The sequence below is a fragment of the Hoplias malabaricus genome, unplaced genomic scaffold (genome assembly GCF_029633855.1).
Source record: "Hoplias malabaricus isolate fHopMal1 unplaced genomic scaffold, fHopMal1.hap1 scaffold_161, whole genome shotgun sequence".
Taxonomy (NCBI): domain Eukaryota; kingdom Metazoa; phylum Chordata; class Actinopteri; order Characiformes; family Erythrinidae; genus Hoplias; species Hoplias malabaricus.
Window position 1 is genome coordinate 37,250 of NW_027100832.1, and position 23,146 is coordinate 60,395.

A 23,146-nucleotide genomic window follows, 5' to 3' on the forward strand; every position below is an offset into this window, starting at 1 on the left:
CCATCTTAGAGGAGCTGCTGAAGCAGACCTTGTTCAGGTGTTTTGGGTTGCACTGATTAGGGTTTGGGCCCTGCTCTCTGCCTCCCTCTGGTGGCAGGGTGAGGTCAAACTGACATAAAAGTAAGTACGAGTCCTGTTCTGTAGAATTATACATTTGTGGTGTGTGTAAGCAGTGTGTTGAGTAAAATGTGCACATAAACTCCTCAGTCTTTTTAAGAAACTCAGTCACACTCACAAAAGTCTTAGTTAATCATTTATTATTGTTCACATGTTCAACACCGTTTTTGGTCATGAACCAGGAACCTCAGCTTCAACACAGTCCTCAGATGCTGGACGTAGACTCGAGAGTTTAATTTTAAGAACATAGACACTAATTAAATATTTATTTCAATAAAAAAGGTTTAATTTAAAAACACAGGATTTGTACAGTTTTTAATCATTTTTGAGCAATAAGCGCAACAACAGCAGCAACAACAAACAACAACAAACAACACCGACGGAGAAGGCACTTTCCAGGACCAGAGCCTGGGGTTCATTTGATTCAATACAATATTGTTACTCCCTGTGTGTGTGTGTGTGTGTTTTAAATATAGTGGACCCCGCCTGTCAATAGTTTGGGCCACTGCAATAATAAAATCATCATCTCCCATACTTACTCACTCATACACACTATCCCAGACATACTCCCTCAGTCATGTTCAGGAACTGCACCACTAGATGGTGCTATTCAGTGCTTTGCGTAGAAAACACTGTAACCGTCCTGTTGTGAAACAGAACCTTTCTTTAATCCGTCTTCTTCAATCGTGTTCCGAAACCTTGCATCTCCATTTCAGAGACTATGGACATTTCCAGATGTATTTTTAACAGTGTGAGTGATTCCAGACCAAAACAATCAGCACAGAACCACTCCGTCAACCTCCATTATCCTCCTCTGCAATTCTCATCCTGCTGTAACGTGACCCACTGGACAGATGTTTCTCTACTGCACAGACTATAGTCCACATGTTGCTCTGCATACTTTGTCCAAGCACCCTGCCTCCATCCAACTTCAAATAGTCAGGACCCCAAACCCCCACAGAGCAGGTGTGATGTGGTGGTGGATCATTCTCTGTGCTGCAGTGACACTGACGTGGTGGATCAGACACAGAAGTGCTGCTGGAGTTTTTAATGCTCTCAGTGTCTAGACTAAGAATAACCCAACAACAAAAAAAAAAAAAAAAACCAAGCCGACAGCATCCTGTGTCACTGATGAAGGACTAGAGGACGACCAACACAGCAACAGATGAGCTACTGTCTACAAGGTGGACCACCGAGGGAGGAGTGTCTCACAGAGTGGACAGAGAGTTGACACAGGGTTTAAACTCCAGCAGCACTGCTGTGTCTGATCCACTCTACACCAGCACAACACACACTAACACACCACCACCACGTCAGTGTCACTGCAGCTCTGAGAATGATCCACCACCACATCACACCTGCTCTGTGGGGGTCCTTAACATTCAAAGACAAACAAGGGGAAACCTGTTACATCTGAATGAGTGATGGAGAGGTGTTTTACACACACACACAATTTCCATTTGTGTTTGATGTTACTGTGAAGAAAATCGAATAAGACAAAGTGCTGAAGTGTTTTTAAAAACATACACAGTCAACATAACGTCAAATGGACATGACTCCGCCCCGCAACAAATAATCGTCATCACCCAGAAACGGCAACAGAGACGGACAGAGGAGTGTGTGCTGTGTGTTGTCCTCAGTTTGGTTTTCCACGGCAACACACTCCAATTTTTTTCCATAATCCCCTGCATACGACTGAGCAGCCACCTGCCGTGATACATACTGCATATATTCAGCAGCGCACCGAACACCAGGGCACCACGGAGACAGACGCATGGAACGTAAGGAAAGAGAGAAAAAAGAGTGTGTGAATAGAAATAAATAAATATATAAATAAATGAATACATAAGGAACGAACGAGTCAATTAGTGAAGTGAACTGTATAAAATACGCAGAGAGAGAGGGATACGTAGAGTAAACCATAACAATGACAGAGAGAGAGAGTGAGAGAGAGAGAGAGGGAGAGATTTGTCCTTCAGTCAGGAAGCTGAAATTCAGTCTGAAATCTACTGTTCACATCTTCAAGTCCAAGAAGAGTGAAGAGATCGACTCGAGTACCAGATCAGCACTGAGCTCAGGGTCCATCTGTGTGTGTGTGTGTGTGTGTGTGGGTGTGTGTTTACCCTGTTTACACCTGGTCATTTTGTCCATCTTGAGAATCAGGATTAAATCCAGACAGAGTTAGTCCACGTAGAAATCCAGGTGTAAGGACTGTCCGCTGTGAACTCAGACACAGTCGCCTACACAGACAAGGATCAGTGGTGCTCTTCCACTGCCTGGTGCCGACTCTGCTCTGCTCTACTCTCTGTTTGGTCCCTGGTGCCTGGTTGGGCTTCCTCTAGCACAGCCCCCACTTTGAAATGTATCCGGTGACCATAACAGTAACGGTAACGGTAACCATAACAACGGCGGCAGTAACGTTAAGCGGTGTGTACTCATGGTGTATCGGCGTGTTGTTGTTGTTTGGGACTGAACACAGCTCCGTCATCAGTTCAGACAGATCAGTAGAGTTGGTTCCTTCCTTGTTGCAGCGTCCAGCTCTCGCTGGATTCTTTCGTCGGGCACCGATCCGAGGAGCGTTTGAACCTCTTCAAAAGACCACGGCGTCATTTTGAGTCGAGTGGAAAATCAAAAATTCCAAATAGAGTAGGTATCACTCAAATCATTAGTCTCATATAATGACCAGATGTAAACAGTGTGTGTGTGTGTGTGTGTGTGTGTGTGTGTGTGTGTAAGTGTGTTTACAGATGTTCAGCCCATTGAAATGTAGGGATCTTTTGGACTCCTCTGTACAGAGTGATCTTGTTTTTCTCGGCGAGGAGCTGGGTGACGTTGTACTCGTAGTCTCCGTCGTGGACGCCCGTCTGCCTGAAAGCTCCGCCCAGAGAGTTCTCCTCCCAGTAATGATGCCAGCTTCCAAACCGGTCTGCTCCAAACCCAAACACGTTCACCTACACACACACACAGGCACACAATCAGAGGCGGTGAAGGAGGTGGAGGTTCTAGGAGTTCAGGAGCCTGGTACATGCTCAGAGAAGCAGTGGGCATTTCTGACCAACAGGTGGCGACAGTGCACTGACAATGATGTGGAGAAATTAAGACTGAATTTAACGCAACCTTGGCACTGAACACACACACAAGCAATATTTTGCTCTCACTCACACACACACACACACACACACACACACGCATATTTTTACTCACACACACACGTAAGCATTTTTTTTGCTTTCTTCCTCACACGTAAGCATTTTTTAGCACTCACACACACACACACACACACACACACACACACTAGAGAATTTGTTTCTTACAGAATCTCAGACACATCCAGGCCACTAGGTGTCAGTGTAACATTTCTAAGCATTTCCTCTCGTACCTGGTCACAGATGTGGAGGGCGAAGATGAGGGAGATGAAGCCAGTGGACGGGTATCGGCCGTGACCATCCAGCCACGCCTCGTGTACGTACTTCAGAAACGCTGGACTGTACACCAGCACCTGACACACACACACACACACAGACACAGACACACACACACTTGAATTGTGGGGACATTGCATAGATTCCCATTCACTTTGTGGAGACTTACAATTAACTTTTGCCTAAGTACAACTACCTTAACTCTAAATTTACCCTCAACCTTCTCCCCGATCTCGTCCCTCGACCTCCTCCCCGATCTCGTCCCTCGACCTCCTCCCCGATCTCGTCCCTCGACCTCCTCCCCGATCTCGTCCCTCGACCTCCTCCCCGATCTCGACCCTCGACCTCCTCCCCGATCTCGACCCTCGACCTCCTCCCCGATCTCGACCCTCGACCTCCTCCCCGATCTCGACCCTCGACCTCCTCCCCGATCTCGACCCTCGACCTCCTCCCCGATCTCGACCCTCGACCTCCTCCCCGATCTCGACCCTCGACCTCCTCCCCGATCTCGACCCTCGACCTCCTCCCCGATCTCGACCCTCGACCTCCTCCCCGATCTCGACCCTCGACCTCCTCCCTGATCTTAACCCATACTTAGAAAAAATAAAACCTAATGATTTACACTGTGGTGTCACCAAAAAGAAAACATGTCCCTAAAATGTTTATTTGTAAACAGTCCCCACAATGTGATATGTCCTTGGTACACACACAAACACAGTCATCCTTACAGGAGAAACAGGAGGAGAAAGGCTAGAAGAAGGGGAGGAGAGAGGGAGGGTGGAAAGAAAAGCTCAAGGTAAAAGTGGCAGAGCAAAAACAGAGATCTCACCCTGCTCCTGTTGGCCTTGATCTGCGACTTCACTCTCATATACGTACTGAGAGAGAGAGAGAGAGAGAGAGAGAGAGGAGGCGTTATCATTTCATCTCTCTTTTTCCCCTGACCTCTTTAGTAAGAGCAGGCTGATGAGGAAAGTGCTGGTCGTGTGTGTGTGTGTGTGTGTGTGTGTGTGTGTGTGTGTGTGTGTAAGAGGATTGAGAGTTTAAGCCTCAGCGGAAATTAAACATAGAGGAGTTTCATGAAGAAGTGATTGAAGAGCGTGGATTTCTCAGAGTTATGTCACCGTGTGTGTGTGTGTGTGTGTGTGTGTGTGGAGGAGATCCAGTGACGGATCAGGAACATTCATCAGATGGATGCGACATAAATCAGCATTACACAGAAGTGTACTAAACCCTGGACACTAACATGTGTAAACATTACGTACGCCCTGGAGATGCCTGGGGGGTGGGGGGTGGTGTAACAGTGTCTCCTCTCCACCACCAGCATGGCCCCCACCAACAGGGACGCCAGCAGAAATGGATTTCTTAGTACAGACAATAACCGCCCACCGGTGTCACACACGACGCGTCACACAGCGCATTTATAGCATCTGGTGTGTAATGAGCTTACGAGTGGAAAGAATAAAAACCCCTGCCTCTCACATGCCTCACGCCCCTCGTGCTTCAACATATCCTCTATACATCAGACTGAATTAACCAGATAATGACCAATAAACACACAGCCTTCCTCCGTTTACTGGAAGACTATAAAAAGTCCAGCACAATAATTAATAAATAATCATTAATAAAGCAGTATTTTAAAATTATTCAAAAAGGTTTTACAGTGTGAGATTTCATGTATCTTATTATTATTATAATTTTAAATTTGGCTCATGTCTGGTTGCTTATTTAAAATGAGTTAATTACATATTTATTGCTCATTTGGCTGTTTTTCCTGACATTAATTACACATGATAATTATTGTGGGGCTGTTTATTCATTTACAGGGTTTTTCTTCATGAATATTTTGTCCCGCTCCCGCTCTCGCTGCACTGGTTCACTGCCTGCTTCTGTGCGTGACGCTGAAATTCACTCCTGCGCCTAAAGACATCACATTCTCATTTGAATAAATCAATAATAATAAAGTACTTTTACTTTCCAGAAAGAATGTCTTTAAAACCAAAAAAAACATTAAAAATGCGTACAGGGTTTCAGCCGTTACACCAGTGTTAGTATATATATATTTCACTGTGGTTATTTCTGATGTTAGCGGCGTGGTTTTGTTTAAAGGAGGTGCTGATGAAAGCGCTCGTTGTTTAAATGATGCCTGTTTTGCTGTATCCTGGTCTGTTTTGATGAACTGGTGCATTATAAACCTATAAACCAAAAAATGCCCCCCCCATTACAACAGCCCTCATCCCTCCGTCTCTATTTATGTCGTCCGTGTCCACCCCGGAGCCACATCAACAGACCAGCAGCACTCACAATGTGATTTTGCCCGTGGTCAGTGCGCTGATGACCCACTCGAGGTCCAGGGTTTTGAAGGGCACCAGCAGCAGGCTGGTGGAGTCGTTGTTCAGGTCAATAGCGCTCTCAGGATACATCACATGATGAGTGGTTTTGTGGCCCACGTCCTGCTCAAAGCCCACCGTCTGTGCTTGATTTATCCTGCACACAGGAACAAGTACACATCAGTCAATCACTCAATAAACAAACAATCTCACAGTCAATCAGCCTGTAAATTAAATCAATCAATCGATCGAGCAATCAACCAGACAATCAAAAAAAAAAACAATCAACCAGCCAATTAAATGATCAAACAATCAATTAAACAAACTCACAATCAATTAATTAATCAATCAATCAAAATGGAACATAATACTTTTTTATATATCAGACAGTAATTAAAAAAACAATTTGTCTGTCAATCAAACAATCAATTAATCAGCCTTCAAGTGAATTCAATTATCAATCAAACGGTCAATTAGACAAGCTGACGATCAATTAATCGTCTAAAAAACATGTGAAATAAAACAGACAGTAAATCAATAAGTTCCCCAATCAACAAATCAATCTGTCAATCAGTCAAAATAATGGTCTGTCATATAATAAATCAACCACTCAGTCAATAGGTTTATTAACCCATGAGTCAATCAGTCGGTCGGTTTGTTTCCCCTCTCTGTGTAGTTTCACCACTCGAACAATGACACTTTGTCCGATTTAAAAACAAGAAACCGCACTGTGGTAACGGCAGGTGACAAACAGTCCAGGGCTGAAACACACGTTGCTCAACGCCATTATGGAACGCTCCTGAGAAGCACGACCTAATGGTGAGTAATCTCCGGAAGATCAGCTGCAATCCAGATGTAACCACAGACCTCACCTCACCTCACCGCTCCTCGGGCAGTGTCCGTTTTAGCTGCTGTGAGGTGCGCGTTCTGTAAAACCTCCAGAGAAAAACACGACGGGGACTGGGACATTTCCCCAGTGTGTGCCCAATGACAAACCATGGTTTTTGGTCAGTGTCCGAGGGATGTGTGGGATAGCAGTGGTGTCTGGAAGGAGGGTAAAGTTCACCAGGACCAATAAGTGATTAAACATTTAGACTTATGTTTATTAATATTATTTATCCTTTACTAATATTCACAGAGCTGTTGATAGTGCGTCCATGTTTCCACACAGATTCCCTAGTCGTCTCCACCAAGACTAAAGCGAGAATCATCTCTGAAGACGATCCACTGCTATTCTGAGAGAGTCCATGAGAGGCCCGTCCGGTCTTTGGGGATGTTGTTGTGGTGTTAAAGGCAGTCGTGATGTAGTCCTACATCGTGCAGCTGTCTGCTAAAGGTGGTCTCCTTGAGGGCATCACTGTTGGGTTCTCTGGTAACATCCACACGACCGGTCAGACATAAGACCTCCATAAGACCGTCCCGCTTCACCAAGCCCTACATTACGACCCCTCTCAAACTCTTTCAACCACTGGAATTACTTTCCAGGCAGATTTTGCTTGAAAAGGATGCTACCAACACAACAGCAGGAGTCAGAATGTAAAGGACACACCATGGGATGACATAATACAGTTGATCAGGTAGAGGGATAAGGCCCGCGATTACTTACCACACATGTGCAGCAGAGTGTGGACTATTCATTCGTAGTTCTCGCATTGTTGGACCTACCAACCGAGTTTCATTCCAGTCGGCTGATTCCTTCAGGGTGGACCAGTGTTTTTAAAGGTTCAGTTTATACACACATTTGGTCTACCTTTATTTATCAGCTGTGGAACTGTAAGAACTCTCTCCTCATCTCTATCTCCAGGTTGTGATATTAGCTCCTCTGCTCTGTGCTGAGCTTGAGGCATCGGGAGACGTTTGGCAGGAGCTGAACTATTCCTTCTGAACTACCAGCCAAAGCACTTCTTAATTCCAGCGACCTCCCTCTCCCTCTCCTCGGCTTCCGGCACGTCTAAATAAATAGCATCAGATCAGCTCCGCTCCGGGTTTGTGTTGTACTCAGGAGTGAAGTGCTGGAGAAAGAGGGAACTTGCTGCAAATCATAGGGAACCGAACAACAGGAGACGAGAGGGAGTGACCGAGCTGGTTTATTGAAGATGGGGACGATTAGGAGGTCAGACCTGAACACAGTGCCAGAGGTGGGAGTAACAGCTCCCAGTTATTTTACAGAAAATGCCCCCAGGGTCTTTAATAACCTCAGAGAATCAGGAGGTTTTTATACTTCGACAGCTTTTGTTTGTTCCCTATCCTATACACAACAGTTAAACAGTTACAGTAGCACTGTACCTTAAAATTACAGCTTCAGAATCACAGTGTTACTTCCCTGACCTTTACTGGAGAGAAGAGAGCCTCTGTCATTGCTACTCAGGGCTCAACACTGCAGAAGCTGCACTGTGTAACTTTGGGAGGAAGGTAGGTCTGCATCTACTTCATTTTCATCCACACAAACCTGTCTAGACGGATTGGCAACTCTGGAATTTTCTGGCGAACATTCGCATGTCACAGCTACACCTGAGCTGTGGGTGTATGACGTTATGAAAGACCCTTTGTTTCACCATCCTCTGCTGTAGCTTCAAAAACACCTCAGTCTTCCTACTATCGGATTTCAGGGATTAAGTGATTCACTCCTGTACGACAGCCGGAGCAGCTCTGCTGCTGGTGGTGGTGTTACAGCTGTGAAAGAGGCTCTTGTTTTACAGACAAAGAGGAGCGTGAGAAAAAACTGGACAAGGGAGGGTTTATACCCCTCTGGTGGACCCTTGGCCTTGGGCATGGTGACCTTAGCCTCATGTCAGCAGGTCAAACGTGAGCGACATTAGTTTGACAGGATTAACACCATTGATACTTGAGCTCAACAGAATTTGCAGTAAGTGTTTCTTTGGTCCACGTCTGACCTTTTAAACCCGAAGTATCTTCAGACAACAGACACGGCTCCTTTTTTCGGTTCTTCTGGGTCATCATCTTCTACTTCAACGTCTGGTACAACTTCTGGTTCAGAACTTCCCTTGTCCATTTTCACCGTGCTCCACTAATACGTCCGTGTGTGTTTAGCGGTGCAGCAATGAAAAATGTCCCCTGTGAAACAACTAACCACCGCGCTGCGTTCCGGACACGGTTCGGCTTTTTAAACCTGTGTGGCCTGTGTATGAAAAATTCATATCATAACAAAAATAAACACTGGTTTTCGGTGTGAATCCGTACACCGCCCAGCACTAAACGAGCTGAGTTCACCGATTCTAAGGCGTGTTTATAAACTCTCTGGACACTGAACACTGGTCACTACCACGCTATCAATTCTCTGTTTGTGTTGTTGCTGTCATTGTGTCTATTGGAAGCACAGGTGTCCCAGTGCACTGCCTCAGACCCTTACGCTCACCATTCTCCATCCGATATCATTTCCCATCTCATCCATTTGATGAAAGCTATATCATTAATGTCTAACTAAATAACACAACAATTAAAGCTTGAGACTCAACAGGAGTGCGGCTGTGTCTCAATAATCCCTTCACCACTACACAGGCAGCTTCTGTGTAGTTCAAGTTGTGTTGGGTTTGTTTGTCCTGGCTACAGAATTGCGTGAGATCTCACTAAAGAGATATGTCGACTAGGAGGGTGAGAACACACCGCACTCCTTACAAACATCACAAATTATGATGATGCAAAACATAAAAATACTATGAATATGGCGATCCCGCTGCTGTACCTCAGTGCTCTGGTGCCTGGCTTCACTAATGCTCTTCTTCGTCCAAGAAATGTTGGATCAGACAGTGTCCACATATGTTTGGCCACGTGGTGTATATCTGTGTGTAGCATGTTTGCCATAAGTAACTGCATCGGTCTGTCATTAGTTTAAGGACATGAGAGTTAAAATGTGTCGTCAGAACGAAGGCCATGGAAGTCATGACTACAGAACATAAAGAGTTAAATCTTTAAGACAGGCCTTAAAGACAGACAAGATAAAAGATCCAAGTCTAACAAAAGTGGACTGAGGAAAGTGACGAGAGATCACAGTCCAAACGTAAACCATCTCATACTATGAAGCATGGGGGTGGTAGTGTCAACTTAATCACCGCTCTTCATTTGATGATGCCTAATGGCGAAGGACGTCCACAGTTGTGAGTGACTGGGTGAGTGTGGGAAACTGTCCCCAGGAGCCGTGGGTGTGTGGCGTTTCCGTAAATGGTAAATGAGACATGTTGACTGATGTGAATTAATACACTGCGGGAGAACAATCGCTCGCTCTGTTAAAAAGGCAAAGAGACTAATGCGTTCTAAGCGTTGTACATATTGAACATACAAATCCGCCGCAGTGTAACTGGTTGTGTGACAATGTTTATCATTCTTTTCTATTATAAGCCCTGTTTGCCTTTGCCATGAGCTCTATTTTAATTTCCATCAGAAGCCGTAAAGCACCACGGAGCGGCAGTGCTCCATTGTTTGTTTATGTTTGTTTAATGTTTGGTGATGGATGCTCTGTTTAAGGTTTTTATGTTCACGATTCGTTTAATATTCACTCCATCAATGTCCGACTGACGGGAAAGTTATAGAGAAGCGGGGGAAGGAGAGATGAAAGTAAGCTATGGAGCGTTCCACAAACGTGACCGAGAGAAGGACTGGCCGTGCCCTCTTTGGTAAATACAATGGCTCTCATTCATCATCACAGTGGCGTATGGTCAAATCTGATCATAAAGTGAGTGCACACAGCACTCAAGTCTCTAAGACCTAAGATCGAGTGTGTGTGTGTGTGTGCATTAGAGCGTTACCAATTAACAACTTGAAACAATGTTAAATTGGCATTGCCTCACTGACCTGTAACTGCAGAATAGAGCCTCTGTTGTTGCTGTGGACTCCGCCCACTAACTCCACCCATAAACACCACAGTGGGTGGAGCAACAGCCTCTGACCCACTGCTACAACACGCTTCACATTGGCTACTTTAGTAACACAATCACACGCCTCAATCACATCGTCTTCAGCCAATCAGCATGCTCTGTTTATTTTCTCCCCTCACGCTGTATAACACTGTGTAAAGTTTGGTGCATCTCAAACTCCACCTACAAACGCTACCAGTGGCTCATGGGACTCAGCTCACTACTGAAACATCCGCATAATGATATATAAATGAGGCACTGGTAGGCGGAGCTTGATTTCACACATCACATGTTCACCACAGTGTTCCAGGACGTGAAACCTTCTTGAAAAACCAGGCTATGTACGTGTGGTGAAGCCTCACTGAGATGTATGTGGTTGCTGTGTGTAGCTGTTGTTTGCTGCTGTTTTAATTACACTCTGAACATTGACCTCATCTAACTCTAATGGAGGCTGGTGTTTTGGGTGGAGGTGTGTTTTACCTGATGACGAAATCGCCGGCGTCGATGAGCCGTCCGTAGCCAGAAAAGCGGAGATTTCCAGAATTCCCGACTACGGAGCAGGTCCTGCAGCGGCTCGGACTGGAATCCTGATAATGATCCTCACCCGGAATCACCTGGAAAAGCTTATCTAGAACCACACTCAGATTGGACGGGTTACTCTCCACCTGAAGCCACTGGGGAGAGAGAGAGAGAGAGAGAGAGAGAGAGAGAGAGAGAGATGTATTAATAGACAGATTGCTGGATGGTGAGATAGATGGCTGTATGGATTGATCCAGATTGATAGATACACTATTGTATTCGCTCAGTGGAAGTGCCTGGGAACAACAGCAACTCAGCCACAAAGTGGTAGGCCACGTACAATGACACTGCGGGGTCAGTGGATGCTGAGGTGCATAGTGTGCAGAGGTCACTAACTTTCTGCCAGGTAAATCACTTCAGACCTCCCAGCTTCATGTGGCCTTCAGATTGGCTCAATAACATTGTGTAGAGAGCTTCATGGAATGGGTTTCCTTGACAGAGCAGCTGCATCCAAACCTTACATCACCAAGCCAATGCAAAGTGGTGGATGCAGTGGTGTAAAGCACACCGCCACTGGACTCTAGAGCAGTGGAGACATGTTCTCTGGAGTGATGGGGACGGCCCCTTCCTGTTCCAACATGACTGTGCACCAGTGCAAAAAACAAGGTCCATGACTGGCCTGTCACACTCCTAAACGTTTTGGAAACATTTCACACACTAACCCAGTCACTCACACACACACACACACACACCCCTGTGGACAATTTCACACACTAGCCCAGTCACACACACACTCACACCTGTGGACAGTTTCACACACTCACCCAGTCACTCACACACTCACACCTGTGGACAATTTCACACACTCACCCAGTCACTCACACACACACCTGTGGACAGTTTCACACACTCACCCAGTCACTCACACACTCACACCTGTGGACAGTTTCACACACTCACCCAGTGACTCACACACTCACACCTTTGGACAGTTTCACACACTCACCCAGTCACTCACACACTCACACCTGTGGACAGTTTCACACACTCACCCAGTCACTCACACACTCACACCTGTGGACAGTTTCACACACTCACCCAGTCACTCACACACTCACATCTGTGGACAGTTTCACACACTCACCCAGTCACTCACACACTCACACCTGTGGACAGTTTCACACACTCACCCAGTCACTCACACACTCACACCTGTGGACAGTTTCACACACTCACCCAGTCACTCACACACTCACACCTGTGGACAGTTTCACACACTCACCCAGTCACTCACACACTCACACCTGTGGACAGTTTCACACACTCACCCAGTCACTCACACACTCACACCTGTGGACAGTTTCACACACTCGTCCAGTCCCCAATGATTCCAGACAGGTTCTGAAACCACTGTGACCTTGATCAGATGAATGAATGAGTGAACTAATGCAATCCTGAGAAGACTGTACTGAATTGCTACTTGTTGTCCATTGCTGTGTGGGTTTTAAGTCTCTCGTCCCGTCCCCAAATACTGTTTGAAGCTGTGATTATTTTAAAGCTCTGAATCAGGCTGTCTTTGAAGTAGGACCGACTGTACGAACGCTAAGGGCTTGGCAGCGAAACTCAGATCCTTTTAAAAGCATCCGCCGTGTCCTGCAGCACGTCTGGCACCCTCGTGAAAGTGTGTGACACGGCTCATTTGCTTCAAATGTCACATGTCACTGGGGCATTTTGAAGCAGAGCCGTGAAAAATCCCTGCAGCTCGTAGTGACAGTAAGGACGGCCCAGGTCCAGCAGAGCAGAGCTTTCGACACTGAAAAAGTGTTCTGAGATTCTTCCAATACCAGCCCGTAACATCTGGACCACAGTGGTCCTGTGGTGGGCAGGGGTCGGAGGGAGATACACCGAGCAGCAACAGATAGATTAACATAGACCTACACACTCTATTCTAAGAGAGCTATCCATGGGTCACTGCTGACGTCACAGTATATGGTAGTTGTCATATTGGGGACCTACTCGTTACTCAAACACAAAAATAAAACTGATATATAAACAGTTTTTTTGTTTCTGTCAACACTTTTCATTATTATTTAGACGTTAAAATGAAAGAACAGTAATTAGACATCAATTGGATTGTGGACCTTCTAGCTCACTTCAATTATTTTCAACATACGATGCACTGTTTGTCTAGAAACCATTATTTTATGACCTACACTGTGCCCAGAGGGTGTGGGAAATACTTGGGATTCAGCCTCAGCTTTGTTGCAGCTTTAAAACATCTCTCATTGGTCACTCACATTTTCAGACAAGAAGAAATTTTTAAACCAGAAAAATATTGTAGTCGAACAGTCGCCATAAAACATTATCCTCCAAGAATCAGGTCCACTGTCGGAGAGTGCAGGCACAGCGGGGTTAGATTATTGGAATACATGGCTTGTGAAAAAAAGACTGAAGCTGAACAGCCCACTCAGATTCAGTCACTAGAGCAGAGAAGCACATTCGTGTCTGACGTGCTAACAGCTTTCCATTAGATCCTATGATGGAAATGCTAATATGGCTAACAGAGTATATTGCTCTGTAGGTGGAAGCATAATAATGTGGTTAGTGGTATGTCTAATTAAGTGGCCAGAGAGAGGGAGAGAGACAGACAAAAAGAGAATCAGAGAGAGACAGAGATAGATTGAGTGAAAGAGAGAGAGAGAGAGAGAGAGAGAGATGTTCTAAAGCAGCCGCTCTGACACTCAGTCTGATTGAAACCCACTTTGTCAGAGCAATCTGCACCTGAGATTAAAATCCAAACCTCTGCCTCCAGACGAGAAAAAACACCCCTCTCTCTCTCCCTCTCAGATCGTTCAGTGTAATAAGAGCAGAGTGTCAGTTTGGATTCAGCAGGTCGTGGCTCTAACGGAAGCCTCGCTCTGAGTCAACAGGATTTCTCCGTTTAATAATGAAATGAAGCAAAGCGGAGGCAACACACAAGAAACCAACAAGACCCCTGAGACCCTCAGCATTGACAGAGCACTCCCACCTTCAGAGGCCTAATAAAACACACACCTAATTCCACAGCTTCTCTGGCCTTTCCAGAAAAGTCAAGCTCCAATGTTAACCCCTCAGTTTATGACATGCTATTTGGAAACTTTGAATGGATGGATGGATGACATCACTTTTATTCATTCTTACATTAATTTACTCAAATTACTCTCTCACACACACAAACACCTGTAGACAATTTCACACACTCACCGAGTCACACACTTACAATTCACCAGTGTTAAATCAACAGTTAGCAATTAGTGTTAACTGAGAGTGTAAAATTATTACACTTACAGTTAACACTGGTGAATTTACTGTGTACTGTAGACATACCTTTACACACTCACACAGTCACTCACTCAATCACCATCCTCTGAGAAACAGGAGGCCAGCCAACTAGTTTTGTCCAAACTGCTGCTAACAGGAAACAGGACAGTGGACAGCTAAATGTATAGATGAATGCAAACTGCCCAGCTCTGTCACATCTGCTGACCATGTTGACTAGCACCATGAGCAGTGAAATGGTGGAGGATGTGGGCTGACATACCCTCCCAGAGATCAATGGAAATAAGGGAATGCCAAATAAGAGAAGTGCTTTCTTAAAATGTGAGTGAATGAGTGAGTGAAAGTAGGGTTACTGACCTGCCACCACCTGTAGGTGTCGTCAGTGACCTCCGCGTTCGTCCTGGACAGCAAGGGCTGGACGGAGTGGTTGAGTTTCTCGCTGAACCAGGGGTCTTCCTCCGTCTGCATGATGCAGTGCTGGCAGGCACAGGGACCGGCCGGGATGGGTAGAGATGACCTGAAGAAGAAGGATGGGTCATGGAGGGCGCAGCTGATGAGGATCATGGAGAAGGAGGCGATGCAGATGAGCACGGCCAGGGCTCGCATCTTCCTCCACTTCAGGCACGCCATCTTCAGACCTGGGAGAGTGGAGGGAAACGTTCTGGTCCTCGGGGTTTCTATTTAGGGAATAGGAATGGAACCCTTATGTGATGCTATGTTCTCCTGTGCATAGCCACATTGTATGGTTAGTGGGCAGTGGTCAATCCTGAAAAGGCAAGAGCGGGAATAGGGTGGGTCTCTTAGACCTTCATCTGAGGTTCCTCACACGTGTCACTCCCACTCCCGGCATACTTGGGAAACTAAAAGATCAGTTCTAAGTGTCCGGCTTGAGTTACTTTTCCCGCTTGAACTTTCCCCTAGCTCTGCATTCAAGTGTCAAGGTTAATCCGTGGCATTCCACACTTTCTTCTTCCCCAGACCTTAATTAAACGTGCTCCCCCACACGGTGTCATGCAGGTCATTTGCACCGGAGAGTTTCGGCATTCATGACAGTGGAGAAATAAGCGGCGGTGGAAGGGTCAATCGTTACGGGATGGAGGGAAGGAAGGAAGCGCTGGGCTTTCACGCTCAGGCTGTTGACTTAATGGGGTCAGCCCAGTGTCTGGCCACGTCTCTGCCGCCGTCCACCTAGGAGGCAAACACAAGGAGGTTTCAGACTAGCTCACACATTTAATTACATTCCTCCACACTCTCCACTCATCCCTTCAGTGAAGGTCATTCCCCTCGGATTTGCCAGACATCTCCGGGAATACACCCTGGACGCATTTAGACAATTTGTGAAGAATCTGTATGCTTTTTTATGGAAGTGGTCCATTTCACAGTATTCTGACCTATTCCCACAGACAAGACACACACACCATAACAATCTGCCAAATCAGTACCATCTCCTCCCTCAACATCCACAGCTGAGGTAAGCAAGGAATTTAATTCCAACTGCTCCCTGGGCACTGAGACAGCTGCCCATTGGTCTGGTGTGTGAACTTATAGCCCCTAATGCACTAGTGAGTCCCACCCAGTTCCACCCACTTGTTACAGGGGCAGAAATGGCCTAAATGTTTGAGGAAAGTCACTGGTTCAGTCCCCAACTCTGGCAGGAGACATTGAAGGGGGGAGGGGGGTGGTGAAGGAACAGCACTGTCTCCTCCCTCAACATCCACAGCTGATGTGACCTTGAGTAGGGCACTATACCCCAACTGATCATTAGGTGGCTGTATGTCACTCTGTGTGTGTATGTTCACTGTTCATGATCACTCAACTTCACCTGAGGATGGTGGGGGGGGGGGGGGTGTTAAAGGTATGGCCTTAAATTAGGGTCAAAATGCTGAATCCATAACCAAGAAATCAAAAGTACAGGAGAGCACTGCCATTATATATTCATTCATTCATTCATTATCTGTAACCCTTATCCAGTTCAGGGTTGTGGTGGGTCCAGAGCCTACCTGGAATCATAGGGTGCAAGGCGGGAATACACCCTGGAGAGGGCACCAGTCCTTCACAGGGCAACACAGACACACACACATTCACTCACACACTCACACCTACGGACACTTTTGAGTCGCCAATCCACCTACCAACGTGTGTTTTTAAACTGTGGGAGGAAACTGGAGCACCCGGAGGAAACCCACGCAGACACAGAGAGAACACACCACACTCCTCACAGACAGTCACCCGGAGGAAACCCACACAGACACAGGGAGAACACACTACACTCCTCACAGACAGTCACCCGGAGGAAACCCACGCAGCCACAGAGAGAATACACCACACTCCTCACAGACAGTCACCTGGAGCAGGAATCGAACCCGCAACCTCCAGGCCCCTGGAGCTGTGTGACTGCGACACCTACCTGCTGCGCCACTGTGCCGCCATTATATATTCAATCTACTTATTTATTAATAATTATTTTTCCCTCACTGAAGAATACTGAGTAAAACACAGTTAAGAAAGAAAACCAGGTGAAAACAACTAAAAAAAAAAAAACAGTGTTTCTGCTCCTCACTGCTGTGCGCTCGGGGTCGGGGTGAACATGAGTGGCTCATTATCATTTAAAGGAACAGGTGCTGAAAGCGGGGGTTCTGAAGAGGGCTGTTTAGGCTGGGGGAGAACGCTGCTGTGTGGTTTGATCCTTTTGTGTTTTGACCAAAGCAGGTCTCAGACGTTTCACAACGACCCAGAACTGTGTTCCACTGAAGAAGGGGGAATGGTGTGTACTGAATTTATACCCCTCCACTCATCCACGCAGCAGAAGGGGGGCTCCAGTTTTTGGCAGGAATCCTTAGGCAAATATGCTCAGTGCTGCATCTGTAAACGGACCTTTATTTCACACTAGGGGTCCTAGAAAGATCTAGATAATAGCATGTACCACATTATAAACGTCTTTCACCAAAAACCCACCAGACCTGCAGCTCTCTGAGCAGCATTAGGACCCACCTGATCACATCTGCTCCTCAGAACAAGCTACGGGTTCACCTTTACTGTCTACAGCACTTAACATCAGCACACACACACACACACACACGTGTAGAGCCAGGAGAGCATCCTGCATGTTTATTACTGAAAGTGGTGGACTGCAGAAACCAGACAGACAATGAGGCCAACGAAGGGATATGTGTGTGTGTGTGTGTGTGTGTGTGTGTGTGTGTGTGTGTGTGTATGTGTGTGAGAGAGAGAGAGAGAGAAAATGAATTGGAAGAGAACTTGAAATTTGTGAATAGAGGCAAGCTGTTGAAAATAAGGCAGAAAAAACTTAAGAGGTGTGTGTGTGTGTGTGTGTGTGTGTGTGTGTGTGTGTGTTTAGGAACAGATGGCGCTGCGGCTGCATTTGACAAACACCAGCACACACACACTCAGCGAATGACCCTGCACTGAAAACAGACAGAATGCCATTGATCAAAGAGAGAGAGGAGAAGGAACAGATGAAAGAATGAAGTGAGAAGCAAAATGAGAGTGACAAAACCTAGGAACTGAAAGAAGGAAACAGACAAACACACACACAGTTCCCTGAATAGTTGGCTTTAATCTCAGACTCATCTCAGATAAAGCATCTTCATCATCTGAGTGGAGCAGACAGACACAGATAGAGAGAGAGAGAGAGAGAGAGAGAGAGAGAGAGAGTATGCGAGAGTGTTCCTGTCCACAACAGTAACTCGGCATCACTTTATCCTCCTCCTAACTTTTGACTGACCACACGCCGGCCGCACAAACAACTGCAGATACACATCTACACCTTTCAAAATAAGAGTCATTCCACTGGAGCTTGGGCTTGGCTCTGAGCCAGACACAGACGGTCACGTGCCACGTGGTGCACAGAGGTGAGTTCAGAGCGTGGGGGAGCTGGAGTGGACGTGTACTCACAGAGACGGCCTTCCTCATGCTCCAACAACGGTCACTTCATCAGAACTGTTATAACAACCGTCTCCACTTTTGAAAACACATTCATAACTGTTGCTGTCAGGACAAAACCTCCCATCTCCACAGACGCAGTGACGAGGCCAGGGCTCACCCTCTGCCCTTTCAGAGAGAGTTAAATAAACCATTATACACTGGTTTTCAATTAAAGTACCCATTTACGGATTCCTATCCACCTCCAAAAGTTACATAGTGCAGTGTCTGTAGTGCTGAGCCCAGAGTAGCAGTGACATGGGTTGCAGTCATGTGATCTTGTTGGGAACCGATGGGAATGGTTTCAGAGCTCAGCGCTAATGTAATACAGATACATTTATCTCGTCTGGAGAGAGTCTCACAGCACTCAGAAGCACAAAAGCCCACTGCCTCTTTGTTTATGTCAAAAATAAAATGTAATCAGCTTAAAGTGTCAGGTTCCCCTGTCAAAATAGAGTCCAATTGCTGTTTGAGTGCAGTATTATTATTAGGATTATTATCTGCAATGTGCATTATGTAGGGATTACGGCACTATTTGGGAAGAAGCCCAAGTTCCTCTACTGACTGACGCAGACAAACAGCTCTGTTCACAATCAGTCAGAAATCTGACCAAACCTGCTGCAGTTCAGGGATGAGCTTGATGTTATCAGAGTGTGTTTTTATTTGTGTTTGTGTGTTTACCCTGTGCTTAAAGTAACTGTCAGACGATGTGTCAGTTAGTGGTTAACATCAGCGAGTCCTTACACAGAACGACCAGTTTCAGCTCCTGTTCCTTTAAATGATAATGAGCCGCTCACTGTTCACCCTGACCCTGAGCGCACAGCAGTGAGGAGCGAGGAGCAGGAGTTTTTTATCCAGTTTCGCTCTCCATTTTTAATCAATGCTCTTGTTTCTCTGCACTCATTGTGTTCATTTTGCTGCATATAACCTCATCTTTGCGCTCTCACATAAACATGGGTCCAGCGCTGTGATTGGACAGACTCAGACGAGGGGGCGGGGCGATTCTGAAGCCTCTTCACTTGACGTCAGAAGTGGAGCTGAAACAGACCGGCTCTCATGGTTTCAGACTTTGACAGATCATTGAAAAACCGACAGGGTGGCCTTGTTTCACAGTGCGTGGGTTGGTGGCCTCCAGATCCACACGTTAATGAGCCTGAGTGTGTTCATGCTTCAGAGCTCGGGGTGCTGAACGCTTGGATCTGATCAGAACCCAGCGGAGATAAAAGAGCAGGTTCACATCTGTCGAGAGACGAGTCAACATCTGCTCTACCGCACGCTGCAAGATTATTTCTCAGACTCCACAGGGCGAGGAAACACAGGCAACTGCACTCATGATGTTTCATAACAGACCAGCGGGGATGTGATGATCTTTCCAGGCGTTGAACATTGTTGTGAGGATTTGATGACAGGGAGATCAGGTGGATGATCCCTGGAGCTCCATTCTTCAGGAGAACATTGTTTCACTGTGAACCTCTCAGGTCAGCGCTTGGCTTTGAGCGTGGTCACCTCAGACTCATATGCAGCTGCTCTGGGGCATTGGTCAGTGTTGGTCTTTGGATACAGGAGGCTTGTTTACAACAGTGTGTGTGTGTGCCTTTGAAATAAATGGACTCTACTTACAAAACGGTGTATACAGCCAAGTTTCTGAAGTGTACACTTAGGCGCACACACACACACACACGTACACACAAACACGATGCTTGAAAACGGTCATTAACTCAGATTTAGGGTCACTAAGTCAGGAGGAAGAAAATCATCCCTCACCTCTCACCAGAACGCTAACGTCGCTCTCTCTGACAACCATTGGCTCAGGAGCTGCCAAACGATTGTCAATCCTTGACTCACTGTTGAAAAGGTGACTGCTGCATTGTAAATGATGCAAATGAGCAGCTTCACTCTGACAACCATTGGCTCAGGAGCTGCTAAATGCTTGTCAATCATTGGCTAGCTGTTGAAAAGGCCTGTTCTGAATGCAAATGACATATGTATATGAGGGAAGAACTAGGGCGTGTCCTATGCAAATAAGGAGAATCAATTGTCAGCCCATTCTCTCTCTCTCTCTCTCTCTCTTTTCCATGTTCAGCATTTTCTCTTCTGCTTACATTGGCTGTTTTACCTGATGTCATAGGGAAGCGTTTTACATTCAGAAATAAACGCTCTGCTGAATATTCATTACCTTCCTCCTCCTCTTCTTCTACAAGAGCCACATTTCCATTGACTTTCATTCATTCATTTCTCAGGAACACGGCTGAGCCACCAACGTGTTCCTCACCTTTCAAATTATACATCTCTCTCTCTCTCTCTCTCTCTCTCTCTCTCTCTCTCTCAGACCCCTCTCCCCTTCTCTGCCTCTAATTTACCCCCCACTCACTACAGCCCTCCCCCTTGTTTCCGGGCGAGTGTTCGGGAGCTGAAACCGTTTCTCTGCTCAGAAGGAAGTAACAAAGACAAATCTCGGCTCACGTTACTGTTACTCACAGTATCACACAACAATGATAACCACAACAGAGTAGATGCGGGTAGTCACAAGTTACACTTCCTGGACACTCCCTTATAATGAATGCTGACCTCCAATTGCTTCCACTGTGGACCTTAGTGTTCAGTTACATATGTATATAGTCTGTATATTGCTCAGAGGAAATGATGCTCCACATGAGCCCAGAGGAACCCCCTGTGGACCTTTGTTCCCTGGAGTGATGGGGCTCTAGCTTTGGGATGAGTTAAAGTTGCTGAATGCAATCAGACCCTCACAGAAATGCCCCCCCCCTCCCACCACAAAAGACACATGTGAAGTTCATGCTCAAAGGTCACGGCGCTAAAAGAGTGTTGAAAAGCATCAGCTGTTTTCCTCGACACTTTGCAGAGGGTCCGATCAATAACTGCAGCAAAAGCGTTCGGCCCACCGCTCCGGCTAAAGATCTCAAAACCGTTCACTGAGAGGAGGCTGCAATTACTTTTCACACCGCGGCGCTCGGATTCGATTTGTTCTTTGATAAACAGGACACAAATACTGGCTTAGAACTGTGTAGTGTACCGCTGCTCCATATAAAGTAGCCTGCAGTGTCAGCCAGGCAAAGGCCAGGGCTGACCACTTCTCTGGGAAGCGTAGTGGGCTTTACGTGGCCTTTTTGACAAGAATGAACACCGACAAGTGCAGCTTTAAGAGTCCAAACATATTACTATTAATTTGCTGCCATTTATACACATTATAATATAGTTACACTGTAATTACATAGGTATAAACTTTGTAATAAATAACACCTCCAGTTGACATTTCTGAGACTGCAATTGCAGGTATTCCCTAGAGCCAGATCAATACATTGATATTATAATATAATATTGGTCAATACAAAGTACTCCAGCACTGGGTTGTGTCCTCTGGACTGATGGATGATTCGTCCTGGACCTCCCACATCAGCACCTGACCTCATTAATGTTCTGAGGGCCGAATGCAATCAGATGCTCACAGCTGGACAGCCGACAAGCCTCCTCTCCGCAGTGTCCGTGTTTGTGTGTCACTCAGGGGTCTGACACATGCATCCAGCAAGGCTTCATTTTCCAAAACAACAGGAACATTAATCATCAGCCCTGAGAATGTGTGTTTGTGTGTGTGAGACTGTGTGAATGTGTGGGTGTATTCATCCCCTTGTGGGGACTAAAATCCCTTGAGGATTAATTAAAGACCACAGCGCTCGGTGGTGCGGGGGAACATTAACCTGCTCCACAACAAGAACTTCTGCCTTCTTAAAAATAAATAAATAAATAAATAAATATGCAAATGCTACTTTGTGGTTGGGGAAGTCTGAGAGTGGATGGTGTACTGTACAGAGGTATCTTCTCTCCATTGTGAACCTCGTGGCTCTCCAGGGTTAGATAAGAAACACCACTCATGGTGAATTTGTAGTAAATTCCAAATCCATACATTTTCTTTAGGGTCTACTTTGCCTCATAACACCCTGCGTGTCGTCTTTACGCCCGAGTTGGGAACTGAACCCCAGCTGCAGAGTTAGGGTGTTTTCACACCTATACTTCCTTTGTTCTGGACCCATTCAAATATTGGTCTCTTCTCTTCTCTATTGGTCGGAACTTTCTCTTCGCCTATTGGTCAGAACTTTCTCTTCTCTTATTGGTCAGAAAGTTCTCTTCGCCTATTGGTCAGAACGTTCTCTTCGCCTATTGGTCAGAACGTTCTCTTCGCCTATTGGTCAGAACGTTCTCTTCGCCTATTGGTCAGAAAGTTCTCTTCGCCTATTGGTCAGAACTTTCTCTTCGCCTATTGGTCAGAACGTTCTCTTCGCCTATTGGTCAGAACGTTCTCTTCGCCTATTGGTCAGAAAGTTCTCTTCGCCTATTGGTCAGAACTTTCTCTTCGCCTATTGGTCAGAACTTTCTCTTCTCTTATTGGTCAGAACTTTCTCTTCGCCTATTGGTCAGAACGTTCTCTTCGCCTATTGGTCAGAACGTTCTCTTCGCCTATTGGTCAGAACGTTCTCTTCGCCTATTGGTCAGAACGTTCTCTTCGCCTATTGGTCAGAACTTTCTCTTCTCTTATTGGTCAGAAAGTTCTCTTCGCCTATTGGTCAGAACTTTCTCTTCGCCTATTGGTCAGAACTTTCTCTTCTCTTATTGG

The 23,146-nt window shown here is 46.0% G+C and overlaps 1 protein-coding gene across 1 annotated transcript in view; it reads right to left on the reverse strand.

Moving 5' to 3' along the window:
- Window positions 1-271: 271 nt before the first annotated feature.
- The window catches only part of LOC136681754 (CMP-N-acetylneuraminate-beta-galactosamide-alpha-2,3-sialyltransferase 1-like), a 47,523-nt gene continuing 24,648 nt past the window's right edge, over window positions 272-23,146 (reverse strand). The window contains exons 2-7 of the mRNA XM_066658734.1: window positions 14,932-15,762; window positions 11,218-11,411; window positions 5,841-6,023; window positions 4,369-4,414; window positions 3,497-3,616; window positions 272-3,068 (exon numbers count right to left, since the gene is read on the reverse strand). Coding sequence (XP_066514831.1) covers window positions 2,859-3,068; window positions 3,497-3,616; window positions 4,369-4,414; window positions 5,841-6,023; window positions 11,218-11,411; window positions 14,932-15,204 — 1,026 coding nt within the window. The 5' untranslated portion in view covers window positions 15,205-15,762 and the 3' untranslated portion in view covers window positions 272-2,858. The remainder of the gene's footprint in view (window positions 3,069-3,496; window positions 3,617-4,368; window positions 4,415-5,840; window positions 6,024-11,217; window positions 11,412-14,931; window positions 15,763-23,146) is intronic.